The 26,525-nt window shown below is 35.6% G+C and overlaps 1 protein-coding gene across 8 annotated transcripts in view; it reads left to right on the top strand.

Moving 5' to 3' along the window:
* The window catches only part of LOC136850667 (rab11 family-interacting protein 4A-like), a 396,666-nt gene that overhangs the window by 329,420 nt on the left and 40,721 nt on the right, over positions 1-26,525 (top strand). For 5 of the 8 annotated variants that reach the window (XM_067124430.1, XM_067124431.1, XM_067124428.1 and 2 more), the window contains one exon: positions 23,137-23,284. In XM_067124430.1, coding sequence (XP_066980531.1) covers positions 23,137-23,284 — 148 coding nt within the window. Of the gene's footprint in view, positions 1-23,136; positions 23,285-23,907; positions 23,987-26,525 lie in introns of all 8 variants that reach the window. The other 3 variants (XM_067124429.1, XM_067124433.1, XM_067124432.1) reach the window with 1 other exon arrangement.

Below are 26,525 nucleotides of genomic sequence, written 5' to 3'. Positions count from 1 at the left end.
GTCGTTTTCTTGTTTTCCGATTGGCATTTCTCCAGTTTTGTGACGGCGGTGCGCACTTTCGTCGCATCCATGGTTTCCTTAACCTAATTTTCATTTTCTGCCAAGTCTGGTGTCTTTCCTTTCGTTACCTCTCGTTTCCTTGATCTCTTGGTTCATTCCCCTTTTCCGTCATTGTTGCCTGGAAGCTGACATTGCCCTCGGAGATGTCAGAAATGTACAAAAAGGAGGCGCCTGCTTTTGTGTTCAAAGGATCCTTTTCTTAACTTCTAAAAAAATTTTGACTTATTAGAAAATAAAATTGTTTTAAAACAAATTTTCCTTTTTCATCTCTCATCCTCGTGTCATCCTTTCTTTTCGTCCATGTATTTTCTTCAGTTGTCAAGTAGTATTGCTTATTGTTGTTCCTAATCAGGTCAAAGGGAATTTCTATCCATCTATCTATCTATCTGTCTGTCTGTCTATACATATATACTGTATGTATATATATATATATATATATATATATATATATATATATATATATATATATATATATATATATATATATATATATGTGTGTGTGTGTGTGTATGTGTGTAATATTTATGTATATACATGTATTTTTGTAAGTGAGATTATGAGTGAAATACTCCCTAAAGAAGCAAGATCTTTTGAAAAATTTTTTGCAATTCTGGATGGATTTCAAAGGCAAGAAATATATCGCACGCAGTGTTTTTCCGTCATTCATTTCAGAGTGCTTTTCTGGAAGGAATAAAGGAACCTGAGAAACTTCTCTATTTTTAGGGCTAAAAATAGTTTTCTGTTCACATGAACTTTGTGAGGTCGCAAAATATGAGGCAAGATCTGGTGCCGTATTTCTTTTCTCCCTGTTCATGAAAGGTTTGCGTTGGGAAGTTGCATACGAACCGCAAGTCTGAAGTGAAGAATTAGACCGGCTGCTTTAAAAGGGGAATAGAATGCGCCAGTCATTAATTGTTGCTGTCAGACGGCGGCCCGAATCCTCCAGCGAATACGTCCTTTCAGCGTGCAGGATATTTTATTCACACATATCTTGAGTTTTGCTATGCAAGACGTTTTCTGTTTTAACTGCCTATGTTTATGTGGAGAGTTTTTTTTTTTTTTTTATTCTTCTGAATTTCCAGTCCCACAAGTCTCATGGTTTTCGTGGAAAGAAATTTCTGCCATTCAATATAGTTCGTATATTTTGAGAGCAAACACCGACTTGGGTAATAGCTCAAGATCTCTCTCTCTCTCTCTCTCTCTCTCTCTCTCTCTCTCTCTCTCTCTCTCTCTCTCTCTAACCCAAAGTAATTAAAAGATGTTGGTAGAAGACTGTTGATATTAATTAGAACTTGGGGTTTCTTTTTATACAACGATCCGGATGAAAAGTGCTGTTAATGAAAAAGAAGAAAACGTCTACTCCAGGAAAAGAAGTCTGGCTGAGCTATGTAGTAAAAAAAAAAAAAACTAGTTATCGATATCATTGGAATTCAAAATTGTTCTTCAAACTAGTCATGAGGCCATAAGAATTATTGATCGATTTTGTACATTTCAGGAATTCATTCGAACTGCTGTTCTTACAAATTTCACATGCGAGTTATTTTCCAGAAAGCAAGAATATGTTTGCGTTTAAAAGCGCCGGGATCTATAAAAAAAGCTGTATTATGCGCTAATAAAACTAGAAATTTATGTTATGATTATAAATGAAGCCTGTTAAACTGTTCAACGCCCCCCTTCTGTCTCTCTCTCTCTCGTTGTTTTTTTTATCTCTGTGGTTTTCATAATTCATGCACTTTCCACTTTTGCTATTCTTGCTGAACGGCCTTGTTATTAAGCAAGCATTGGTTAATCGATGTTATGGGAGACTGACTCCCTGAGAATATCAGTGTCTTGCGACTGTATTACTTCATATGAATGGTTTTTACTGTGAGGAACTTACTTTTGTAGGATACTTTTCTTGTGATTATATTTTATTTTAGGAAAAGTTTGAGATGGTAGAACTTCTGAGATGTAGTGCAAGTTTTCCTAACAGGATATTTTTATAAGGTAATTTTTGTCATGTGGTAATTTTCCTTCGGTACATGTTCTGATATATATTTATTTATATAGGATCTAAAAAAGTTTATATATATATATATATATATATATATATATATATATATGTAAAGGTTTATTACAAAATTTAAATATGCACACTAACCCGTGTTTCAGAAGAAATTTGTTAAAAGTATCAAGGTATGATGAGGCAGTTTGGCCCAAGTTACAAGTGAATTTCATTCTAACTTTTGCAACGTCAAGATTTCCAGTGTTCAAATAACAGAGCGAGTAAGATTTCCGTATTGGTAAATACATAATAGGAATAAAACTGCATATTCACCGTACATCAATTTTTTTATTCGATCTTGGCTATTTGATGTTGAAACTTGGCCTTACGGTTATACAGTAGAAATAATTTTTGGGTTGAGGAATATGACTTCCAAAGAAAAAAAAAATTCTACTGTCGTTGTGTACGTGATTTTTCAACACAGTCAAGGATTACAATAAAAACAACAGCAATAATGATAGCCGGAATTTATTATCAGTATTGAAAGCACGTTGTTGTTATTATTATTATTATTATTATTATTATTATTATTATTATTATTATTATTATTATTATTCAAAGACGTTTGTTCACCGAATTGCAGAGACTGGAGTAGTTGTCTGATTATGCGGTCGAGTGTACGGTCCACTTCAAGCCTTGAGTTGCGGTCGCGTAATGTTGTAGTTATAGCTGGTGGTCGTTCCTGAATCGACTACGTTGTTCTTTTTTTTTTGGTGAAAGGGAAGGAAACCACGACGGCGGACGAGCTGTGACAGCATCCGTATCCGTGGTGTCGACGTTATGCTCTTGGATGAAAAGAAGGGGACTGCATCCGAATGCAATCCTGTCGGATGACCGTGTGGAAAATTTCATCCATCGCGGCCCGATTCAATTTTATTCTCACCGTGTGGTGTTATCGAATTCTCGCGCTCTCATTCTTGGAATTTTCATTCGCTCACTCACAGATTTCGTGTTCTTTGAAGTGTTCTGGCTTTGTCATTCTTACATCCGTTTCTTGTTATAATTTTCTTTATCAGGGTTTCTTTTTTTATACATATATATATTTTTTATATATATGCAGTAAAATCTCCAATTGCGTTGTTAACCAGATTCTTCCTCTTTATTATTTACCTCTTTTAAACTCAAATGAAGCCCCTAATTCACTCCATTTTTAGAAGATTCATTCATTAAGATATTTGCTTAGTTTTAACATTGATGGGTGTAAACAGCTATATTATACATGTGTGTGTGTATAGTATATAATATATATATATATATATATATATATATATATATATATATATATATATATATATATATGTGTGTGTGTGTGTGTGTGTGTGTTTGTGTGTGTGTGAGCGCGCGTGCGGATGTGTGTGTATATTTAAGTGAGGGAGGATTTTGTTTAGAAAATCAAATAAAAGTGTCATACAAAATAAATAATTTGGGCTTTAACCTGAATGTCCAATGCAGCATAAAACGTGTGTGCATAAGAAAGCTGAATGTAATATTTACCGCTTTCGACCAGTTGTCTGATAATGGGCGAAGGGCGTGGCTGTTGGGCGGTGAGAGGGTTGGCCGGAGAGTGGGCGGGCTTTTAAGTTTTCCTCGGAGTCTGTTCAGGTAGTTTTGATGTTAGTTTCCCAACTGTGCTCTTCCTCCATAGGTTGTGTGTTTTGTGTGCGCGCGCATTGCCTGAGCGTGTGTGTATATTATGCGTTGTTGATATACGACTTGCGTTGACTGCTGTTATTATCTGCGTGAGTTTTTGTTTTATTGAATCATCGCATCGAGTGGCGTGAGAAAATTTTTCTCCTGTGAAAACATAACGTGGTTACGGAGGTCTGTGTATTCTGCTATAATCTGCATCCGATTAAGAACGTTGCGAGAGAAAAACAGCGGGCGTTGTGTATGCGTTAAAGCACAGTAATCCTTTTTGAGCCTTTAAACTTGTTATCTCGCAGCTTGAATGACTTAATGCGCTACTCAGACCAGTGCTAGCGGAAACGACGTTTGGGCTTGTATAAAATCAGAAGGCTCGGTTTTAGGATCTAGAGAGAGAGAGAGAGAGAGAGAGAGAGAGAGAGAGAGAGAGAGAGAGAGAGAGAGAGAGAAAAGTGTTGTTTACTATATTGCTCTTGCATTCGGTTGCAATTATTTTCCTGTAAAGAAATCATTATTAAAGTGACTAACAGTGATTTAAGATAAAAAGCTGAGAGAAAAGTTTACATATCTCGTCACTTTTTCCACTGATGCGGTTCAGGAGTTCGTGTTTTTGTGAATTTTTGCAATATTGATTCTTAGGTTTTAACGAAATTGAAGACGGTGCAAAGTCGTTGAAAAAATCTAGTTTATTCTGGAGATCAAAGCGAAAATAATCGTCCAGAGAAGCTCCTGGTGGGTCTGTTTCACGAGATAATTGTTACTTTTGGGGTGCCCTACGGTAGATGTGATGTGTGACAGAAATTTCTTTTCCCTTTTGTATCTAATCACTGACAAAGACAAAAGCAAAGTCACTGGTCCATCCTGCATCAGATAATGTCCCCTGTACGCCTTAATGCACCGCCTCGTATGAAGAATCTGCACGGCTGAAGGAGATAACATTATTAATCATTTCCTTTACTGATGTAATCATCATAATTAACTCGTGTTTGTTTATTATTTTGTCATTTTTTCTTTATTTGGGGGCCCCGTAAGAAGAGCAAGTTGTTGTCCTAATGTAGCCCAGGACTGAAGGAACAAGAATGTGGCTGTGGACGGATATGAGAACGCTTTAATCCCCGTGGAAGCGATAGACCTGCCTCTCTCGCTTTAATCTTTGGTAATTGGTGCTTGGCAAAAATTGCGTGATCCAATCAGGAGCATAACCAGGGAGGATGGAAAATCAACGGCCATGACGTAGCTCACAAGATACAGCTTAGGCCAATGAAGAAATTGCGTGATTACACAAAGAGCGCTCTCTCTCTCTCTCTCTCTCTCTCTTATTATTATGTGCTTGTTATTCAAACTCGAAATATTTTGCACGTTTTTTAAACGAAAGTAGAATATTTTTTTCTGTCTCTCCAATTACGTTTTTTTTAGACAGTGGGTAATTCCCGATAAAGGACAGGCTTTTTACCCTGATTTTTTTTTCCCATGGCCTCTCCCTCTGTCTTGCCTTGGCAGCTGAATTGTCGGAAACACAAACCAGAAATGGCGGTGAATGTAGACAAGTTCCAAGGCTGTATTTTCTCTTCATGATTACATTCCAGTTTAAACCGCCATTAGAAACCTCAGTGTTACGGGAAAAGTGAACTTTTACCTTTATTTTAGGATTTTAATTTGCCTTTTTTAATCTTAGTAGTTCATCTGTTTTTCGGTATGTACTACCTTTTAATGCTCTTTCGGTCCTGTGTATTACTGTACTTTACCATGAATAATTGTCGTATATTTTTCATTTTAATATGTTCCACGCTCATGTGTGTTTTATTCTCGAGAGAAAGGCTCCATCTGGGTAATTGCTTGTCGAGGTCGAGCTGTGGTCTTCTGTCAAAATAGTCTTGCGTAGATCGCTATTCTTTGTGATCTATAGCTGATTCAACGACTGGTTTTTTTTCCAGCGCTGGAATTACGTCATATATATATGTTATAGCCGGTGGCAGATATAGATGTCAAGTGTATCTTTCTATTTCGCTGCAATTTAGCGATGAAGTCTTTTTATCATCTTTCAATAGTATCCACTTTTAATATTTAACCATATTTTTGCTTAAGAATAGTTAAAAATTTACGATTTTTATTTTCTCTTTCTTTCGCACTCGGGTAGAGGCAAAGTTTTTTTAATTTTCAACTTTACCTAATTAATGTTCAAAGGTACCTCTCCATTTTCATAACGATGGTCATTCCAAGACATATTAGAAAACAACAATGGAACGATAGTTAATGTAATAGCCAAAAGTCAGTTTGAATATCCGAAGAGTTTCGTGTAATGAAATGTTTCAGTTCAGCTCTAACCAAATTTGGATTCGACCTTTTTACTTCCATCAAGTACCCCTGACCTATCAGACCGCCTGCTCCTACAGCCCAATTGATTTTACTCTGCAAATAGATTGTATATGAAATTAATCAGACAGAGTTCGGTATAAAACGATTCCACTTAGTTGAAGATGTAATACTTTTACTGTGGAGTTGATTAAATTGCAATACGGTATTTCACCGTGTGTAATCCATTGGTTGAAATCGTAAAGATTTCATGGCCCCACGTCGGCTAACAAATGAGAAAAGGAAAGGAGAGCTACAATGAGAGATCGGAACTCCGTCATAATGTGTACCATCTTAATTATCGCAGTTAAAAACTGGAGGATATCGATGAGAAACCCATCTCCTTTCGGGGTGAAACCATTCTCTCTCTCTCTCTCTCTCTCTCTCTCTCTCTCTCTCTCTCTCTCTCTCTCTCTCTTAGCAGATTTGGTAGTCTTATTCTGCCATGTAAAACACCCTCTCTTGTGCCCCAGATTGATAATTCCTGACTTTGCTGCCTGGTAACTAGGAAGAAACAAGAAGTCACTGTTTTCGTGCTCTACGTGTATCATTAGGTGTACGAGGATCTCTTGTAACAGTGACAAGACGCGTCCTGCGCCTTGCAACTCCTCTTAATTGTTGTGCTTCACGCAGGCTCAGGTACACTTCTTGGAAACTCGTTAATTGCGTCTTTGCTTTTTCTTCACCTAAAGTAATAGTATTGAACCGGAGCTGCTCCAGAAGGCGCTGCTCTTTCGTTTTTCGGCAAGCATTTTGGGATGAGGTTGCTACTCCCATGCCCATCACCACGGCCGTAATCCACCGTGGTAGACTGTTTATAAGGTAGTTAGAACAGAAAATGCACAGTAGGATTTTGAGAATGTGATTAAAGCTTAATCTGATATGTTATTTTTAAATAGTGAAAATAAAAATGTAAAATTAAGTTAACTCTCGCCAGGCTTACGTGAGGAAAATGTCGTTCCTTCCTTCAGCTTCCAGCCGAAGAGGAGTCGAGTTGAACTGCGAATAAAATAAAAATCGACTCTGAAAATTTTTGATTTTTACTCGTTTCGTTGATGGCGAAACGAAGTGGTGGCGATGAGGCCGTGAGTTTGGGGAATAGGCAAGAAAATTCGGGAGGAATTTTGCGTACTTGTTAATTAATGCTATCAAGAGAGGAGATCTTTATTAGTCCATTGCTTATTGATCAAAGGAGGAAGGAGAGGGTGAAAGAGTTGGTGGGGGAGGAGGGGGGATAATACTGTTATAGACTAGTAAAAAGTAACGCGAAAGATGCAAAGATTCAGATTTGATTCTTTTGTACCCATCGCACGTGGGTGTAGGGAAGCAGCGGTGTCTATGCGCGTGTTGGATGCCTGCCAGACTTATACTTGGATTATATATATATATATATATATATATATATATATATATATATATATATATATATATATATATATATATATATATATATATATATATATATATATATATATATAACGTAAAATTTCGATTAGGCCTCTGTACAGAAACCACTACAACAGATCTGACCGGAAGAGAACCCAGATTGCGCATGAATTTACAAAAAGTGTAATTGAACGTAGATAAAAATAAAAATTGTGAAAAAGGACCTCAATACAGTAGTTCAACAAGGAACTTTTGTAACACTAGAATTAATAGCGAAGTCTACAAGAAGCACCTGAGGAGTCGGAGCTAAAGAAAAACTACTAGGAGTGTAGTACTGAAGTCTCTTTGAAAGAGACATGAAGAACCCATCGCTCAATGCTTACTTCTCCTATCGGTAAGTGGGCAGAGTTTATCATTTTTTCATACTTTGGTAATGTACACCTCACTTATGAATTTCGTTTGTAAGTTATGAAATATAGTTAGCACTCTGTGGTGTTTTTTCCTCCCTGTAAATGGATCACTATTTGAAGTTTTATGTCAACTGTGTGTGTGTGTGTATGTATGTATGTGTATATATATATATATATATATATATATATATATATATATATATATATATATATATATATATATATATATATATATATATATATATATATATAATGTGTGTGTGTGGAACGTTAGCAATTCATCTGCATGACGAATTGCTGACGCCCTGAGCTCTCACTTGAAAGACCGGAGTTTGGTCCCGATGTAAGTTAGAAATATATACAGGTATGTAAGATATATATATATATATATATATATATATATATATATATATATATATATATATATATATATATACATATACAGTATATTTATATATGCACATGTATACTGGTTATGTGTGTATGTTTATATGTCTAATTTACCAGTTGTATACACAGTAATCGCAGCAGTCAATGCAGATTTCATATTCATTTTTATACATTTTCACCTAAAGCCTTGAAAACTATAATGAAATGAGTGAACAAATTCTCCTACACAAGTTTGCTATGAGAAAGGTTTGTGGTTAACCGTCGGTTCCTTAATTGGCTAAGCACTTTACACAAGTTTCTAAATAGCATGGGTTCAAAACCCACCAGGGAAGGAGATTGAATTATTTTATTTTCATACGGACTTCAAGGCTTGCAGTGGAAAGCGTAATTTAATAAATTATGGAGTCATAAGTTTCGAGGTTACTCTTGATAATGTGATTCGTAGTGATTAAGTATGATATCTCGTAGTAAAGAACTGTCGGTTTTTATTGATTCACGATATAATTCCTTATCTAATTCCTTACCTAATAAAAGTTTCATTTGGGTCAAGTGCCAGACAGGAGTGGTAATGAGGGTACCGGCATTTCAGTAGGAACTGATCTCACAGTAACGGATACACCAACTAGCCTACTGGAGATGGGTGGATGAATGCTTGTGTCCGGGTTGCTCATGACAGTTAGATACACATTCGCCTTCATTACGTGTCATGTCTTGAAGATTTTTGAAGATATATTTACGTGGTCACGTAATTTTCGTGTAATTCGTAAGTTGGAAGACGGTTTTGCGAAGGGTGCGAATGACTGATTGTCCATAATGACCGAACGGCTCTCAATGGACTCATTTGGAGGATTCAGAACAGCCTCTAATTAAGGAAGTTCATGGGGAAGTTGAAGACGCGTTGATGGGAGATAGGTCATAATGAGTTGGTCTGTCGCCATTCATCAACGTTCAAGTCTTTTTCTATTTTATTTTCTTTCGTTTGGAGAGGGGGAGAGAGAGGGGGGTGGGTTGCTAATTCTGAAGTCTTAAGGGTTCAAAAATTTCGTAAAACTTAATCTCTTGCAGACTGATCTGGCCAAGATAATGCCACAGTTTCCAGTTAGGTTACGAAGACCCTGCAGAATACCATATGGTCAAGACAACTCTCGAAATTTGTCTGGTTAAGACATATTCACGAAATTAACGTGCCATTAAGTGTCTAGTTAAAAAAAAATTAAATATTTCGCTGAATTTGGTTTTGGGTAGATTGTGATGAAAAGGAGGCGAAGACGACTTGGACCATTGATAAAGACGGACAGTTTACAAACAGACGATGTTAGTTTTCGATGATGGGTTGAACAATTATTAACATATTTAGAAGAAAGGAAAGTGCTGAAATATTTAACAAAATTTTGTCAAATTTTTCAACATTTGCTGAAGCGAAACACACAACGTGCGTAGCGACAGTTCAGTTCTTTGCAGTGCAAAACCGACTTGAGCTGTTCTAACTTTGTCTTAAGGTTTGTATAACGTTTTCCGTAAAGCCACTCATTCATTACGTTCCGTTGAACTCGAACAGGTTAGTTAAATGCAGGTCCTGTGGTTTTCATTTCGCTGAAGCGTTGATGGCTCGTAGGTTGTCGAGAAGAAAAATCCAGTGGTAGCTGCCTTAAGTGTAGATATTAACTAATTTCCCTAACGTTTGACGATTGCTTAATAGTATTATCCTTGCTAAAATAGGCTCTGAACCCTCGATGCTAAATTTCCTCTATTCAGTTAATAAATCAAGTCACGCAGTTCGAGGGGCGTTCTAGAGATTATCCCCCTATGAAAATACATCCTAATTTGAAATGGTTGTTTTGAATCGTTGTGTGACTGATGCCGTTCTAGTCATAATTCTTTTCCTAATTTAGTCATCGTAGTATTTTACATTATTATGTTATTTACATATATTGAAGAGTTCTGCTTTAAGTTAGCAGAGAGGTAATTTATTTATAGAAATATAGAAGTTGAGAAAATGTAACTATCTTTCTATAACATTCTGAATATGTAATTCTTTCACTCAGAGACGCCTGCGCACATGTATAAAGTCTGGCATATATATATATATATATATATATATATATATATATATATATATATATATATATATATATATATATATATGTCTGTGTGTGCGTGTATATGTACGTATAAATATATACTATATATATATATATATATATATATATATATATATATATATATATATATATATATATATATATATATATATATATATCCAAATTATTCCTTTCGTCCCATTACAAGAATGTGAGTCAGCTGGAGGCTATATGTAGTTAGTCATGGCTAGAGAGGAAGTGACAACATTGTCCTTTACCTCAGTGTTTCCGGTGAAAGAAACCTTGGAATACGGTCCATTATTTATTGTCCCCCTTCAAGACCAGATTTCCAGTGATGATTAATTCATGTCCGGTTGTCTTCTTAATCATGTTATGCTGTACTTTGTCTTCCATTAGTTTCATGAAAAACGACTATGTATATATATATATATATATATATATATATAAATATATATATATATATATATATATATATATATATATATATATATATATATATATATATATATATACAATCTCATTGTATGAGACATTATGTAATCGTGCTTTGGTTCAGTCAACATTTGATTTAATTGAATTACCTTGTGCATGTAAAAATCGTCAAATAACTTGTTGTCTTTACAGTTATTGCAGTCGCATTCCCTGTATTGAAAAGGACGTGCTCCCGAAGTTCTTTTTGTCCGAAATCCAGAGAGTGTATTTACCGATCTTTTTTTCCCCTTGCTTTCATACGGTTGCAATCTCCCCTTCGATTGCTTGCCATTTGTTTCTTCCATTTTGCCTTCCAATTTTTGCATTTCTCTTTCATTGCTTTTGATTGTTGTTGGTATGGTGTGGTAACTCATGTCCCGTTTGTATCGTATTTTCCTTGTCCTAGTGAAGCTTTTTACTTTGGTTTATATATTCATTATTTACTTTAATCGTATCCGCAAAAACCTTTCGGAATATGGTTGTGTTTATATTAATTTATTTACGGAGTAATATCATTGACTGGTCCCTCGAAGCTCGAGCGGAATAAGGCTTTTTTGTTTCTTGTCTGTAACGGCTACTTCCATCAACGAATTTTAATTTTTAAGTCTTGTATTTAGACTTGGCTGCAGAGATTTATTATGATTATTGTTAGTCATAGCGTTTGGAGACTGCACTGCGTTAGTAACACAACAGCTATGAACGTTAGGCCACAAGCGAAGACAGCAGCGAGAGGTTAAAGCGTGGCCGGAGGGCAGTAACAGTTGTTATTGCTCGTCTTCGGCATCTGCGTCAGCGAAGAGTTTGCCTCCAGGCCTGGTTCGTCCTGCTACGGGAATAATTTTGTCTTGTCGATCGTCAGATGATTACTTAGGCCGGATGGAGTTCCACCCACAGCCTGACACTGCAGTGCTCTTGGTTCTCCTTCCTCGCAGCATAACAGTGAAGGCTGTTTCGTTGTATCAGAGTCGATTGGATCCTGCTGGGATTTAATGTTTGTTATTATATTTGCGATCATAATTATCGTTCAGTTAATATTCCTTTCACTATTTTTATACAGTTTAAAACAATAACTTTAAAGACATCCTTTTAACGAGTCTCCGGTACACTGTCAGTCAAGTAGAATTGCAGGCTGACAATTTTAAAAATGTATCACGTCTCCTGCTTCCTGGATTACGAAACCATCGCTATTTTTCATGCAGGTATATGCAATGCCTGCCTTTCCAACTCATCTTCCTTGCTAAAGATGAGAAATTACCCATGGCATCACCGAAACCTAGCTCATTCAAGCCGTGCGTTTGAATCATTGGCCAATAGTTGGTTGGTGGAGGGCTGGTGAGAGAGAGCGAGGGAGTGAGAGAGGATAGATATTTAAGACTGCCGCATCACTGCGCTAACTCATGTTTTTCTTGCGCATGTCGCAACGGATATTATGTTCAACGCTTTCTCAACATTCTGGTGATAGTTTATTGTCTGTTATTTTTAAGCAAAACCTTGTCAAGTCTTTAATTTTGAGGTGAACAATTTTCTGTTCGAGGCATTGTTCTTAGGAACTTCGTCATTGTGAACTCTAGTTAATGGTTGGTTTTGCCAAAGCGTTTTTCCCTGATTTTGCAATTTTTTGTCGTTGTGTTTAGCTTATTCCATTCATTGTCGTTTAGAGGTAATTGCTGCAAATCTCTATTAGATACATTTTTGGTATAATGTTAAGCATTGGAATTAAGACGGAGCTATTCCTGCAACTGGCTCTAAGGTCGAAAAGCAGTCAGGGGTGAAGAGAGATTTTCAACCATCGCTTCATCAAGCACAGAAATGACTAGTTCAGCGTAGAGGGAAATTCTGAATTAATGAATTCTAGCTTTCAAAAACTCGGAGATTTTTTGTGTACATAACCTTCCACATTTTTTCAAATTCTGATAATCGTTTAGCGTATGCGTGGGGCATTTGTTTCATAGCTTCTGCAGGGAAAAGTAATTTTAGATTTAAAAGTTCATATATTCGTGCAGTCTCATTTTCTCTACTCTGTATTTGCGTAATGGTTTCTCGAATGCACGTATTCCATTTTTTAACATTCCTTTTAAATATCAGGCTTTTTTTGTAGTTTTACATTTTAGTTCAGATTCAACAGTGTGGGTTTTTTTATTCTTATTTACTTGAGTTGTAAGAGCTGTTTTATTCCATGCGATGCTTGACTATTGAGGGTAACTGATACTTGACTGTTACTGTGACTGACTCTCTTAATATCGTTGCGTAAGAGTGATATGTTCGTGAGAGTGCGTCTCTGTCATCTCGAACCTCTCTTTTCGCATGACTAAGAATCAGCCTTCTGTGCATAAATAGGGTTGGAAATAGATTTCTATTTCTGTGTGATATTTGCTTGCGAAATCATTGGATTAATTTCTCTTTCTCTCTCTCTCTCTCTCTATGTTACATATATACCAAGTTTTACAAAGACGCATCCTTGTATATATATATATATATATATATATATATATATATATATATATATATATATATATATATATATATAATATTTGCATATATTGCATATTTAAAGATATATACAAATTTTTATTTGTAAGTATTGTCCCTTCTAATTCTTCAGAGAGAGAGAGAGAGAGAGAGAGAGAGAGAGAGAGAGAGAGAGAGAGAGAGAGAGAGAGAGAGAGAGAGAGAGACTATAATGATGATTATGGTCTTTGGAATTACGATGAATGAAAATTTAAGCGTACTAAGAGTTGCGTCCAAAAATCAGTGTATTCGGACCCAGAATATTTTTATTTCTCGCTAAAAGGGAAAATTACGCTGAAGTTCTTACTCATGGGAACACAAGAGCAGGCAAGAAGTTTTAGAGTCTTTAAATATGGCCAGGTTTTTCTCGGCGTATTTCTTCCCAGGGAGGAAAGTCAATTGGCCATGGAGGCCCTCGCCATTCTATGCGTTCTTCTTCTTTATTGTTTCTGTTTTTATCGCATTCTTCCAAGATGTCATACGTAAACGCTTATAGAATGGAAAGTGGTTTAAGGTCACCTTTGTCAAAAGGTCGCTATTGTTCGAGTAATTGCGGTTGTCATCGTGAAAGAGAACTACACGATAATTAGACTCATGAACCCTTTCACTCTTCCTTACCGTAAAAATTCTGTTTTCCAGTCAGTTGCCGCCAAGATGCCAAAATTCTTCTTTGCGAGAGAAAGGAAGGAAGACCGGGAGTGAAAGAAGCGAAAAGTAAAGGTTTTGATGGTGTCAATACAGACAGTTGAAAATATCGCGATGCTGACGTCATCACCCGGAAAAAGTGGGCCTGGTCGTCTGTAATTGGAAAACTTTGGCCCGGTTTCCATTTTCTCCATTCTCTCTCTCTCTCTCTCTCTTGTATGGTTCATAAATGGAAGAAGTTCAAATAGAGAACGTCGAGATATAAAAGTGTGTGTATTATATATATATTATATATAAATATATATATATATATATATATATATATATATATATATATATATATATATATATATATATATATATATATATATCGTTTTCAACTAAAATGTTTTGTATATCTCAGCAAAAGAGGGACTTTTGTATGCGCTTTCTATTCGTTAGTTGCTCTTTTGCAAAAATGAGAGAAATTTTCAAATCTCGAAATCTCGATCTTATTATTTTCTTCGTTGTTAATTGTTCAGCCCACTGGCTCTTACTTTCACATTGAACATTGCCCTCTTCGTAACAACTTTGAAAGTTAATAATTTATCAGTTGAGTAAACATTGCAATGCTGTACCCCATCGCCGCTGTATCAACTGCATGTATCCCGATTTTACGGAGTATGGAATTTTGTCTTAACATTCGTTGCATAATTATTATTCGAGAGATTTTCTCCAAAGTTTCAGAATTTTCCATCTCTCAAGATGCATTGTTGTCGTTCCATTTTTCTTTGCATATATTAGGCCGTCATTAGGACAACCCTCACATAGAACTTTGCAGTAAGAAATGTGTGCCGGAGTTTGTTATGGCAATTCCCATCAATCACCCTGTTGTCAGATCATCGGAATCATAAGCATTGTCTTTTGGGGGAAAAATCACCCTTGATTTTAATTGACCCGATTGGCAGGGGGTTTTCGACATTACAATAGTAGCTGTATAGGTATTGTGCGATCTGGTATTTACGGGTTAATTTGTTTCTGTACGGCTTTAATTCCACACTTCTGGTTGTTATGTTTATAGTTAGTCTTAGGAATATCAATATCAGTCTGTCATGATCTATAGAATTGGTGAAAATACTGTTAATACATAGGACAGGTGTGATTTAATCCCATACTTAATCATTGTAAGAGCAGAAACTTGCATCACAGTGAAGGTTAGAAGTGTGAAATAAGAAAAAAAGTGTCTGTTACGACCTAGATAACATTCGAGAGAGAGGCAGCAAATCCGTAGAGATAAATTTAGAGTGGGTGCGATCTATGACGACACGCGGAAGAACTTTTACTGTACTACGGTGGTGTCTGTTTACATGTACTGTATGTATGTATGTATGTATGTATGTATGTATGTATGTATGTATGTATGTATGTATGTATGTATGTATGCATGAGGTAGCTAATGCTCTGCAATTGCGGAACGGAGAGCACCCTTGGGATGTAGATGCGGCAGTGGCGGAGTGGGTTTATTCCAAGAGACAAGTTAGTACCCCTCCCTTTTTCCCCTCCTCCTCCATTCTCCCACTTAACCGGCACCCAGACATCAAAATAACTCCCGGACTCTTGTTTTTTATTATTATTAGTATTATTTTGAAGCTGAGTTTTATATAGCACTAAAGGGGAGTAATGTTAGGAACAAAGACATTCATTTTGCGGGTGTCTGTGTGCGCTGTGTAAACGAAAACTTATGTTCCATGGGGAATACGAACAGATGTTGGTCACGGGCAATATATATATATATATATAATATATATATATATATATATATATATATATATATATATATATATATATATATATATATATAATGTCATAAACCTTTATCCAGATTTGTTCTGAATTGAATTCTTTCAACACCCCATCAATAAAATAATGAATAGCTTTAAAAACGCAACTCGCTAATGTCTTGAAATCACGAACGCAAACCAGTCACTCTCTTATCTACATGCTCTTTGCATGTTTGTCTCCAAGTATCCTGTAATTGCTCTCAAGGTCCATGTACGCTTAATTATGTATTAAGTTTCTCAAAAAACTATCGTAACACTTGATCCGCGTACCCCCTTCTTTGGCTAATTCCATATTGCTCTTTTTACTTGTCAGGTCGTAACCTTTCTGCCATGTCATGAACATTCCAAGAGACTTAAATGAAAGATTTTACAATATCGTCCTATGGTGCGACAGTGTTTCTTCAATTTTATGCATTTATTATGATGATCGTAAACGTTTCCAAGTCAGCTTTTCTCTCTCTCGTGTTACACATCTAACTCCCTTTTTCCATGATATCCTGGGTCTTAACACACGTCTTTCGCCCTGCTGCTTCGTTAGATATCTATTTTTTTATGACTTCTTTTCCTCGTCCATCTCATCACATGTCCATGCCATCTCAGTTTGTTCTCCAGCTGTTTGACACTTCATTTCTCTGCCTTTCTTGCTCGTAACATTCTGTATCACACTTTTGAAAACAAATCTCATTTCCTTCTTCAGTTTCCATGTTTCCTCTTCGTAGAGTAGTACAGGTCTTATGTAGCCCTGTCCACTAATATTTACCAGTAGGGAGCAGTCTGGTTAATTCTTCCCATTTATCACAGTGTCATATCCGTAACTCCTTCCCAGTTCGGTGTGTCCCAAAGTGAACCACATGGTTCTCCACTTCTCTTTTCCTAATGCATTTTTGGCATCGAAAGTCTCTTATTCTGTGCATATTTTTTTAGTGCCGAGTATTTATTGTGGCATCATCTGTTAAGTCCCACGCCTCTCCCACAACAGCCACATGGTTACTTTCCTGACCACTTTTTCCCTGGCTACCTTTCCAGTCACCTTTTTCTTCCACCCTCCCTCCCTCAGATTATGTTAAAGTCATCTACATATGGCACCTCTTAGGAGACTCCTTTTCTGTGCTCTCTTTTGTCGCTTCCTGCTTTATTAAGATGAACATTAAAGGGTTAATACTGATCCTTAATAGACACCAACAGGTGCTGCAGATTCATCCGATACACCTGCCTCTGTCTACACTTTAGATCGTGTGTATTAATTCTACTGCCTTATTGAGTCGTTCCAGTATGCTCTGACTCCGTAAATAAAGCGGTTACTTAAAATACAGATTGTTCGTAATGACCATATAATTTGTCAAATGCCTCATCAAGAGTCACAGATATGTGGTAAATTCGTGATTATATATATATATATATATATATATATATATATATATATATACATATACATACACACATATATACACACACACACATTTACGAAAGACTTCACACCTACAGTATATATGAATATGCGTTATGACGACGAAAAGTGAAGTCGACAAAGCCTTGGTCAGCTATTTGTAAACGTGGTCGTTAGTGCTCACGAAAGAGAATCGATTTGTAGTTAAATATCTCCATTATTTTGTGGACTGTGTCGGCAGTGCAAGGAAGCGTACTGAGAATAATGATGTACCATTCTCTTTATTTCTAATGGGCATTCCATTTTGTGGAACCTTGTCTAGGTAATGCTGTGGTTCACTTAAATACATATAAATTTTGCCTAGTTTGATTAGTAATGATAATGATATTTGATATGCGTTCATGTCTTAGATTCCTTGCCAGACATCGTGCTTTTCTCACAGAGAGAGAGAGAGAGGTTGGACTTGACTTGTGTGCTTTAGACAGCAGATGGTAGACTTAGTTGTTGGGTAACGTTTTCGCTCCCTTGTCAGTTTTTATTTTGTATTATATTAAGCGAGTGGCAGTCGCCTTCGAAGAGCTCCAGGTTTGCTTTGTGGAATAACGTTTTTGAAAGAATTCCTCAGTCAAGAAGGTGAAAAGATGATTTCCAAAGACGGTCGCTTACTATTAAGAAAGGCATTTCTTAAGGATTACTAGACTAAAATAAAAGCTGAACAAAAGACTAATTTTAGCAAGAGTAACTTGCTTTGTAAAGACACTTGTACTGCGTCTCTTTTTCTTTTTTTCCGTTTTTTACCTCTGTTTTTAACAGTAAAGAAGCGACCACTCTTTGTCCTTGTTGGGGTGGGTAACGTGACTTAAGCTTTCGCCACGTTATATGTCACAGAAGTAATTTACTCTGACCTCGGGTCCATGTACATGCTCGCGTTTTAATACTAGTGTTTGGAGAGAGAGAGAGAGAGAGAGAGAGAGAGAGAGAGATTGTGTGTCAAAAGCGCTGTTGACTGTTCCGTGAAGTACATGTAAAGAAAAGCAGTTTGCCTCGAGAAAGCGAAAGTAAAATGTTTCCTTACGCAAATAATTTTTCTTTGCTTGCTTTTACGCCCCAGTTAAAAGCGGCAGTTGTCTGGAGATGCAGTGAAAATGTAGTGTAGCTTACAATTCCTATTTCAGAAGAGGGAACAAGAATTACCCGTATAGTATTCTGAAATAGATACTAAAAATAACGGTAGTCTGGTAAACATTCTCCGTTAGTTTATGACTTTAAAAAGTTTTTTTTTCTAGTAATATTAAGAGTGATTTCCTTGTGCACGAGGATCGGGCTACATCGAGAATCTATTGGTCATCTTAGTTGCACTGTGAACGCTAGAGTTAGTTGCATGTGCGTAATCAGGAATTTATTGTGTTCCCAGTAATAAATGGAGAACTTGTGCAGATGACGGCATATAAAATTTTTGGTGTTCTAAAAAAAAAAATCCGAAGATACTTGTATATTGAGCCCACTAGACTTTGGAGAATTGCGCAGTGTGCCATTGTGAAAATGCACATAAAATATTTTTTTTTTAGGACTGAAAGTCTCGCGAGATGTTTGTGTATCAAGTCGACTGTGGTAAAAGCTTTGAGCTCGATTCACGCCTGACATAACAGAACAAGAGCTCTTAAATGATGCAGAGCCCGTTACGTTACTTACGTTTGATTTTGACATAAGGCCATTGCGGGAAAATGTGGCCAGTCCTCACACAGTGTTGTGACTTTTCCCTGAAAATGATGAAAACCTTTTGGTCGTTGCGGTTTGTGCAGTGATGTGCAATTGTTTTAAAAGAAAAATATTTTTGAAATAATGTGATAACTACAGAAGTTGCTTTCAAGACTTGGTAAGTATCAATGCAAGTGAAGATAAAAATGAAATACACGGAGGAAATATGACTATGAAATCATTACAGCTCGAGGCCGTTTGTGTCGCTCGGCGATGACGGTTAATGAAAACCTGTCACACGCGGAAGTACAGTTTTCTTTGGCGTAATCACGCATGCTATAATCAAGTTAGAATCATTAAGTAAAAAACTACACGACATTAGCGGAATTAAGACTGGTAACTACACCTTTCAGTTACAGTGTTCTGGGAAATTAGTTGGTGACTAGGAAGGAAGGAAGGAAGGAAGGAAGCACATGGGGCCTTCACTTCGATGCGGGATGTCGGGGCTTGTTGCAGAGACGATGTTATTAAGCTAACATAAATGTGGTCATATGTAGCGGCCAAGAATTTCCAAAGTTTCTTTCCCAACATCAGCTGAAGTTGGTCGTTAGCTTATGCTGCAGCGACAGGTGGTTGTGGATAAGCTTCTGAATTTGTAATGGATTTCATCTTGATACAGGTTGCTCTGTCATGCGAGGGGTTTTACTTTGTCGCCTTTGGTTGGGTAGATGAATACTGAGGGCGACTGCGACTTCTGGGGCTGCATTTTCGGTGTCAGAAGGGTAGGACGATTTTTTTAGATCTTATTAATGATATGAATCTATACATAACGAAGTTGGACAGGGGTTATGTCATATATAAGTCCACCAAATATCTCTGAAAAATAGATTTGATGGTGGGTAGGGATCTGGGTCAAGAAACCATTTTATCAGATGTAAATATGTCTCCAGATGCGATTGTAGCATTTATTATTATTATGTTACTTTGGAGGCATGCGCCGAATGCTTTCTGGATATTATCTGTGTTTCATTTAAATTTTCTCGCTGGTTTTGACGCAGTAGGACTTTATTAATATACAACAGCTTATTCGTTAAACACTTGTCGCTGATAATACTGGAATTGTTCTCCTGAGGCTTTCCTCTACAAAAGAGGAAGCCATGACAGTAGCATTCATACTGGATTTATTAATTGCCTTTTGGTTTTCATTGTTTCTTTTGATTTTTTTTAAAGCCATTCGCGGATGCAAAGAAAGTTTGCATCACCTCCATTGCAACACCTCGGTATCTTGACAGACGGAGATAGTGATTTTGCTTAGCATATGTTACAAGAAGTGCTTTCAGTACATAACCTATAGCCTATATATATGTGTATATATATATATTTTTTTATTTATATATGTATATACGTATGTATATATACATATTTTGACATATATATATATTATATATACAAACATTCTGTATATAATATATATACGTGTATAATTGCATTAAACTAGGTTACAACATTTGAAATATCTCCCTATGTCACTAAAGTATTTGTATAATAGCCAGTCTTTCCTGGTTGTGTTTCAAGTTTATTTATATATATATATATATATATATATATATATATATATATATATATATATATATATATATATATATATATATATATATTTATATATATATATAATATATATACAGTATATATATATACACATATATATATGTGTGTATACAAAATAAGTATAGCAAAACTTTCTCGGTGGGAGAACTCTTACTGACCTTGTTCGCGTCATGCATTGTCATTATTACCTTGACAGGAGCGTTCTGTCGCATTTTCGCTCGTCGTCAGACCTCATTTTGATCGATCGTTTATGTTTTTCAGAACTCCTGTTATCGTGGAACTTATCGTGACTCGCTATCGTCTCAGATATGATGCTTGTCTAGTTATCTTGTCTCAGGAATTTTCTCTTGACTGTCATACCTACGTGACTAGTTATCTTAATTTTTTTTTTTTGGTTATGTTGCAATAGAGGAGAATCTAATTATATCTATGACTTCGCTTAGTGTTTGCAAGCTGTAGTGAAGCTTTAATGTAATGAATTTTCCGAATTTATATATATATATAAATATATATATATATATATAAATAAATAAATAATAAATTATATATATATATATATATATATATATATATATATATTATGAAGAAAATGCACATATAAATAAAAGAGACATGTAGCATCACCACCACTTTAACAAAGAGACTATACGGCATATATTGCCAATCCATCTTCATTTTTGTTTTATTTATATGGGCATATTCTCTTTTATTGTACACGTTTGTACATTTTTAACTATATATATATATATATATATATATATATATATATATATATATATATATATATATACATACATATATACATACACACACACACACTATATGTATATATAAAGAAATTCCAATATCGTCTGAGTTTTCTAGAAAAGTATTTGCATATTTACGATGTAAGCTTATGCTAGCCACTGTAAGCGAAGGCTTTTCTAAATAATTTGCATATATATAATGTGTGTATGTATATAATTATGTGTGTGCGCGCGCGCGTAAAGTTTTTGATAAGAGAAAGAGTGGTTGTCGCAGCGTATAGATTTGCTGGCTGAAATAACGTTAACTTTTAATTGTAATATTTAACATATGCTTTCATCGACTATAGTGCATTTACCATAGGAAGATTTTCCCTTGCCGAGAAGCGCAACGGAATGTTGTTTGTGGACCGTATGATGGATGTGAACGGATGGTCATTGTGTATTTTAGAATGTTTTCTTTTTCTTAACTCGACTAGATTTTGCTTAGAGTGCCTGTAATTATTTCGGTATGCTTTATTTTTGGCGATGTTCTTTGTGAATTTGGAGATACTCCACTTAGAGCATTAATGTAATGACTTTGAAACCGTATAGTTCATTTTGATGAAATTTCTCATGTGACTGGTTTTGTGTATATATATACATTTGTGTAATATATATATATATATATATATATATATATATATATATATATATATATATATATATATATATATATATATATTACAGATGTGTAGTTCATCAGTATCGACTGGGAAAAATATTAAGGTAAAAAAAACTTGTTAATGATTCAGTTTTAAGAACGAGAGAGAGAGAGAGAGAGAGAGAGAGAGTTCGAACCAGCGAATTAATTGATCTTTTCTGGCGTATGTCCCTGGAGTTATCTTAATAAGCAGTGAAAGCGAAGACAAGATTCGACTATGAATATTTGCGCTGGGACCTTGAACTGGCGTTACCACTTCCAAGGTCAGAGACCCGGATAGAAACATAAATCAGTATTACGCACAGAGTACATACTACCTATAGGAAGCAAACGCCAAAGAACCACGAAGGTCAAATCACACAATTTTGGGATCGAAAGTTAATGATGGGTGTTCTTTAGATATATCTGTTTGTCGCTTGGGGAAAATGTTCCTCTGTTCAAGTCAAAATATATCATCTTAGGCCTTCAGTGTTCCCGTATCAAGCAAATGCTTATTGTTGATTTTTCTTCCCACCGATTTTAATGTCCTCATGAGTCTGATCCTGGGAAGCAGGTCCGGACGGAGGAGAATTCTCTCTCTCTCTCTCTCTCGTCAAGACCTTAAAACTGAACCGCAAGGTGTTTTCTCTCACCGCACTGTCATATTTTCTCCCATGGTGCTGCAGATTTCCTGCGTCTTTATTAGTTGTGGCCGAGATGAAGGATGCTACATAACACACTAATAACTCATTAACTCTATCTGTGGTGGTTTACAAGGAAACGCTCTGCTAACCATATTGAAGTTCCATGTACCTGGATTTTAGACAGGTGGTGAACAAAAAGTTTTTGATTCTTGCAAGGGGTATAATTACTCTTTTTTATGTGTCGGTATATATTTGCATAAATGCTCAATAACATCATTGTCCTTTTCATTCTAAGTACTGGGAGGTAATATCTAATTTTAACCTTGTATAATACCATGTACTGCAGCAAAAGTAAATGAAGCCTACCGTATTTTTTCTTCCTGTCATTTAATTGTATATTTTGTATTATACCTTTGTCTCGTTGCCCTGTATATATTTAGCATATTACAGCCCAATAATGTAATGGTACTTGAGGCAGCAAATAGAAAATTCTCGTCAGCTGAATGAGCATTATTCATATCACTTGCCTTTTTTCCCTCTAGCGCCCCTAAGCGGGTGGGCGGTACAGCGGTGGCGTCGCAACTGTACCGGACGTCTTCGTTCTCCTCTGGCCGTTCTTCTGCCGCCGACCAAGAAGATATGTACTCTGACGCATCACTTGAGGACGATGTGCTCGACCTCAATCACAAGGTCAGCCTCCAAACGTGTGCATGCGGCTCGGCTCCTGTGGTGGCTGAGGGTGTTGGTGAAGGGAGGAGGAGGCTCGATGGGACATGTTCCTCCATCTCCCTTTCTTTATTTTTCCTATTTTTCGATGTTGGTTTTGCTCTACTACTACTGCTGCTACTGCTACTACTATTACTACTGACTACTACTACTACTACTGCTGCTGGTGCTGCTGCTGTTGCTGCTACTACTGATATTTTTTTTTTTTTTTGCCTGACAAATTTTCTAAATGTGGATTTTTTCTCTTGCAGAGCATTTGGTGTGGGTATTGACGAGTTTTATGCACTGTTCTCATATTAATTTCGCATTTATCTCAGCTTTTATAGTTTGGTTTGCAGGGCTTAATGTTATTCTTTTTTAATGCACGCTTCTTCCTTTAAATTAACCATTGTTTTATTCTGCAGGGGCACGTAGTACTAGGACAGATGCTTTTTTTTAGACATTTTTTTTTGTCTGCTGCACCGGTAGTTTTAACAATGTTAACTTTTGCTTTTGTGAGGGGCGTAGTTGCACGAACCTTTTGTACTGAAATTTTTGGTTTCTTTCTCTTTCGCTTTCGTTTTACTCCTGGTGGTTAAACCATGCAGGAGCGTGGACGTGTCCCAGGAAGACCCGCTACACCTTGACCTTGATTTCGCCAGTGACCCTGATTACCTGAGGGCCAAGGTAAGTCTCGCTACAGTGATTAATCAAGTTCCGTGTGTTCTCGTCTCTTATAGTCAAGTTCTTGCGAAGTCCACTGGTTTCTCAACAAAGAGGTAAGAGGAAGAATCAACAAAGAGGTAAGAGGAAGAATTGGAAATGTAACGGGATAATTTGCCACTTTACATAGAGACCTTGCTTTACCAGAACACTATTTTGAGCTGTTTTCGTTTGCGTTAGCAATTTATGAATTTTCCTGACAGGAGAAAGTAAGTAAGGCATAAGAGACATTAGTGTAAATTCTGGGATGGGGCACAGTATTGTGACTGAAATCTGAAACATTTAAATGTTTTTAGATAGTAACGCAGTTAATTGGTATTAGTGAAGAGAAGATGCAGAACTCATGAAAATGTTTTAATGTGGTTGCAATTTGGAGTGATGAATGGTCGAAAGACGAAAGTTAATGTTACGGACAGTGGTTACAGTGAGAAACCAAGTTAGGTAAAAACCAGTGCACTTAAGGAATGGGAGGTCGCATATACATATATGTATGTGTGTGTGTGTATATATGTATATATATATATATATATATATATATATATATATATATATATATATATATATATATATATATATATATATATATATATATATATATATATATAGTGTGCTTGTCTGTATAGAGCGGGGTATTGGAGTCTAAAGGTTAGATCACTTTTTTCACTACTGAGAGGACCATAATTTAGATCGTAGGAGGAAGAGGAAAAAGGAGCACTGTCTGTTAAAGTCCGTTGTGACTAATGACTTCATCAATGATTTATGTACCTGGCAATTAGGCGACAGTAGTGAGACACGGCCAACGATGGAGAATACTCTACAGAGAGTAATTCCTGGCAATCGGAAGGAAAACTTCAGAAGTCACTATATACTATCACTATATATATATATATATATATATATATATATATATATATATATATATATATATATATATATATATATACTATACATATATACATATTAGTGTAACCACACCGTAAAAATGACGGTATTATGCGTCACTATGTTTTGGTCGGTACAAATAGGTATAAATCATCAATCATTGGGAGTACATGACGCAGTTTAGAAAATGCTTTTTCACAGAAAAACTTAGAAATTTATGTTTATTGCTGACTGCGTTATCTTTGTTGTATAGCTTCACTGAACGTTCCAAAGAACGTAAAATAATTCAGTTGAAAAACGACACTAAAATAAATACCGTAGCATGACAACTACCGGTCACTGTACCATAAATTTAAAAGAACATTTAGTTGTCGATAAAGAATTAAAAAAAAATTGCCTCTTATTCCGTATATTTAGTGTGCAATGGTTTAAAAAAATACCTTTAATCGGCACAACGTTGTGGCAATTTATCGTAGTTTTGCGTGGTCAGAGAAATCTTTTTGTTAATTTTTGGCTGTTTTATTTAACGACGAGGTATAAGAATTTAAGTTAGTGGTTAATTTTAACTCGTTTTCACTTTTTGTTTTTGTTATTCTTTTGTTTTTCAATATAACCAAGTGCAGTGCAACTATTTAGCTTCGAAATGTTAAAATCAATAAAAATTACGAAAAGAGCAAATGCGGCCAACAAGAGTTTGTGCTATAGATAAGCATTGCAATATATGTGTGTACAATAAATACATAAGAGTCTGCTGTATATATATATATATATATATATATATATATATATATATATATATATATATATATATATATATATATATATATATATATATATATATAATATATATATATATATAATATATATATACATATATATATATATATATATATATATATATATATATATATATATATATATATATATATATATATATATATATATATATATATATATATATATATATATATCCTAGGGCGTTTTTTGAATGGGCCACTGGAACGTGATGATAGGTTAGGTCTATTTTTTTTTTTTTATTTAGGTTTTGAAGGCTTTACCTTTTAACCTGGGCTGAAATTGTACGATGCGAAAAGTGTTTTTATAATGGAGTATACTGTACTTGGCAGCTTTATTTTTTATCAAGAATTCCTTGTATGGGTATCATCCATAGCCTCTTCTTTGTCTTGTAGATTGGTTAGGAAACCTCGTAACTATCCCGAGTTGTGTTTATTGGCCTGGGCCTTGGGTTTCAAGGTAAACGTCTCTGTGTTGATTTTATGGGAGAGTATTTTATCGTTTTCTAGATATTTTATTTCCTTTTATTACTTGAGTATTTTATGTGCAGAGGAATACAAACAAATTCATATTTGCGTCGCTATGATTAATAATCTAAAATCTTATGAAACACTGGGATGGAAGGAGACAACAGAATTATAACATCAAAAAGTACCTCTATACATGTCATGCCCATACAAAAATGAATATCATAACGCTTGCAAATACTGATTACCAAATTATCGGCGGAAGAAAAGATTCTTAAATAATCTAAGCGCACAGCGACTTTTCCCATGCACCAGATTTCGTAAAGCTAGAGTCGGAAGGTTCTTCAAACTTTTTCAGT

Source organism: Macrobrachium rosenbergii, chromosome 22 (genome assembly GCF_040412425.1).
Source record: "Macrobrachium rosenbergii isolate ZJJX-2024 chromosome 22, ASM4041242v1, whole genome shotgun sequence".
Classification (NCBI taxonomy): domain Eukaryota; kingdom Metazoa; phylum Arthropoda; class Malacostraca; order Decapoda; family Palaemonidae; genus Macrobrachium; species Macrobrachium rosenbergii.
The sequence above is the reverse complement of the archived record's forward strand: the minus strand, read 5'-3'. Positions and strand labels throughout refer to the sequence as shown.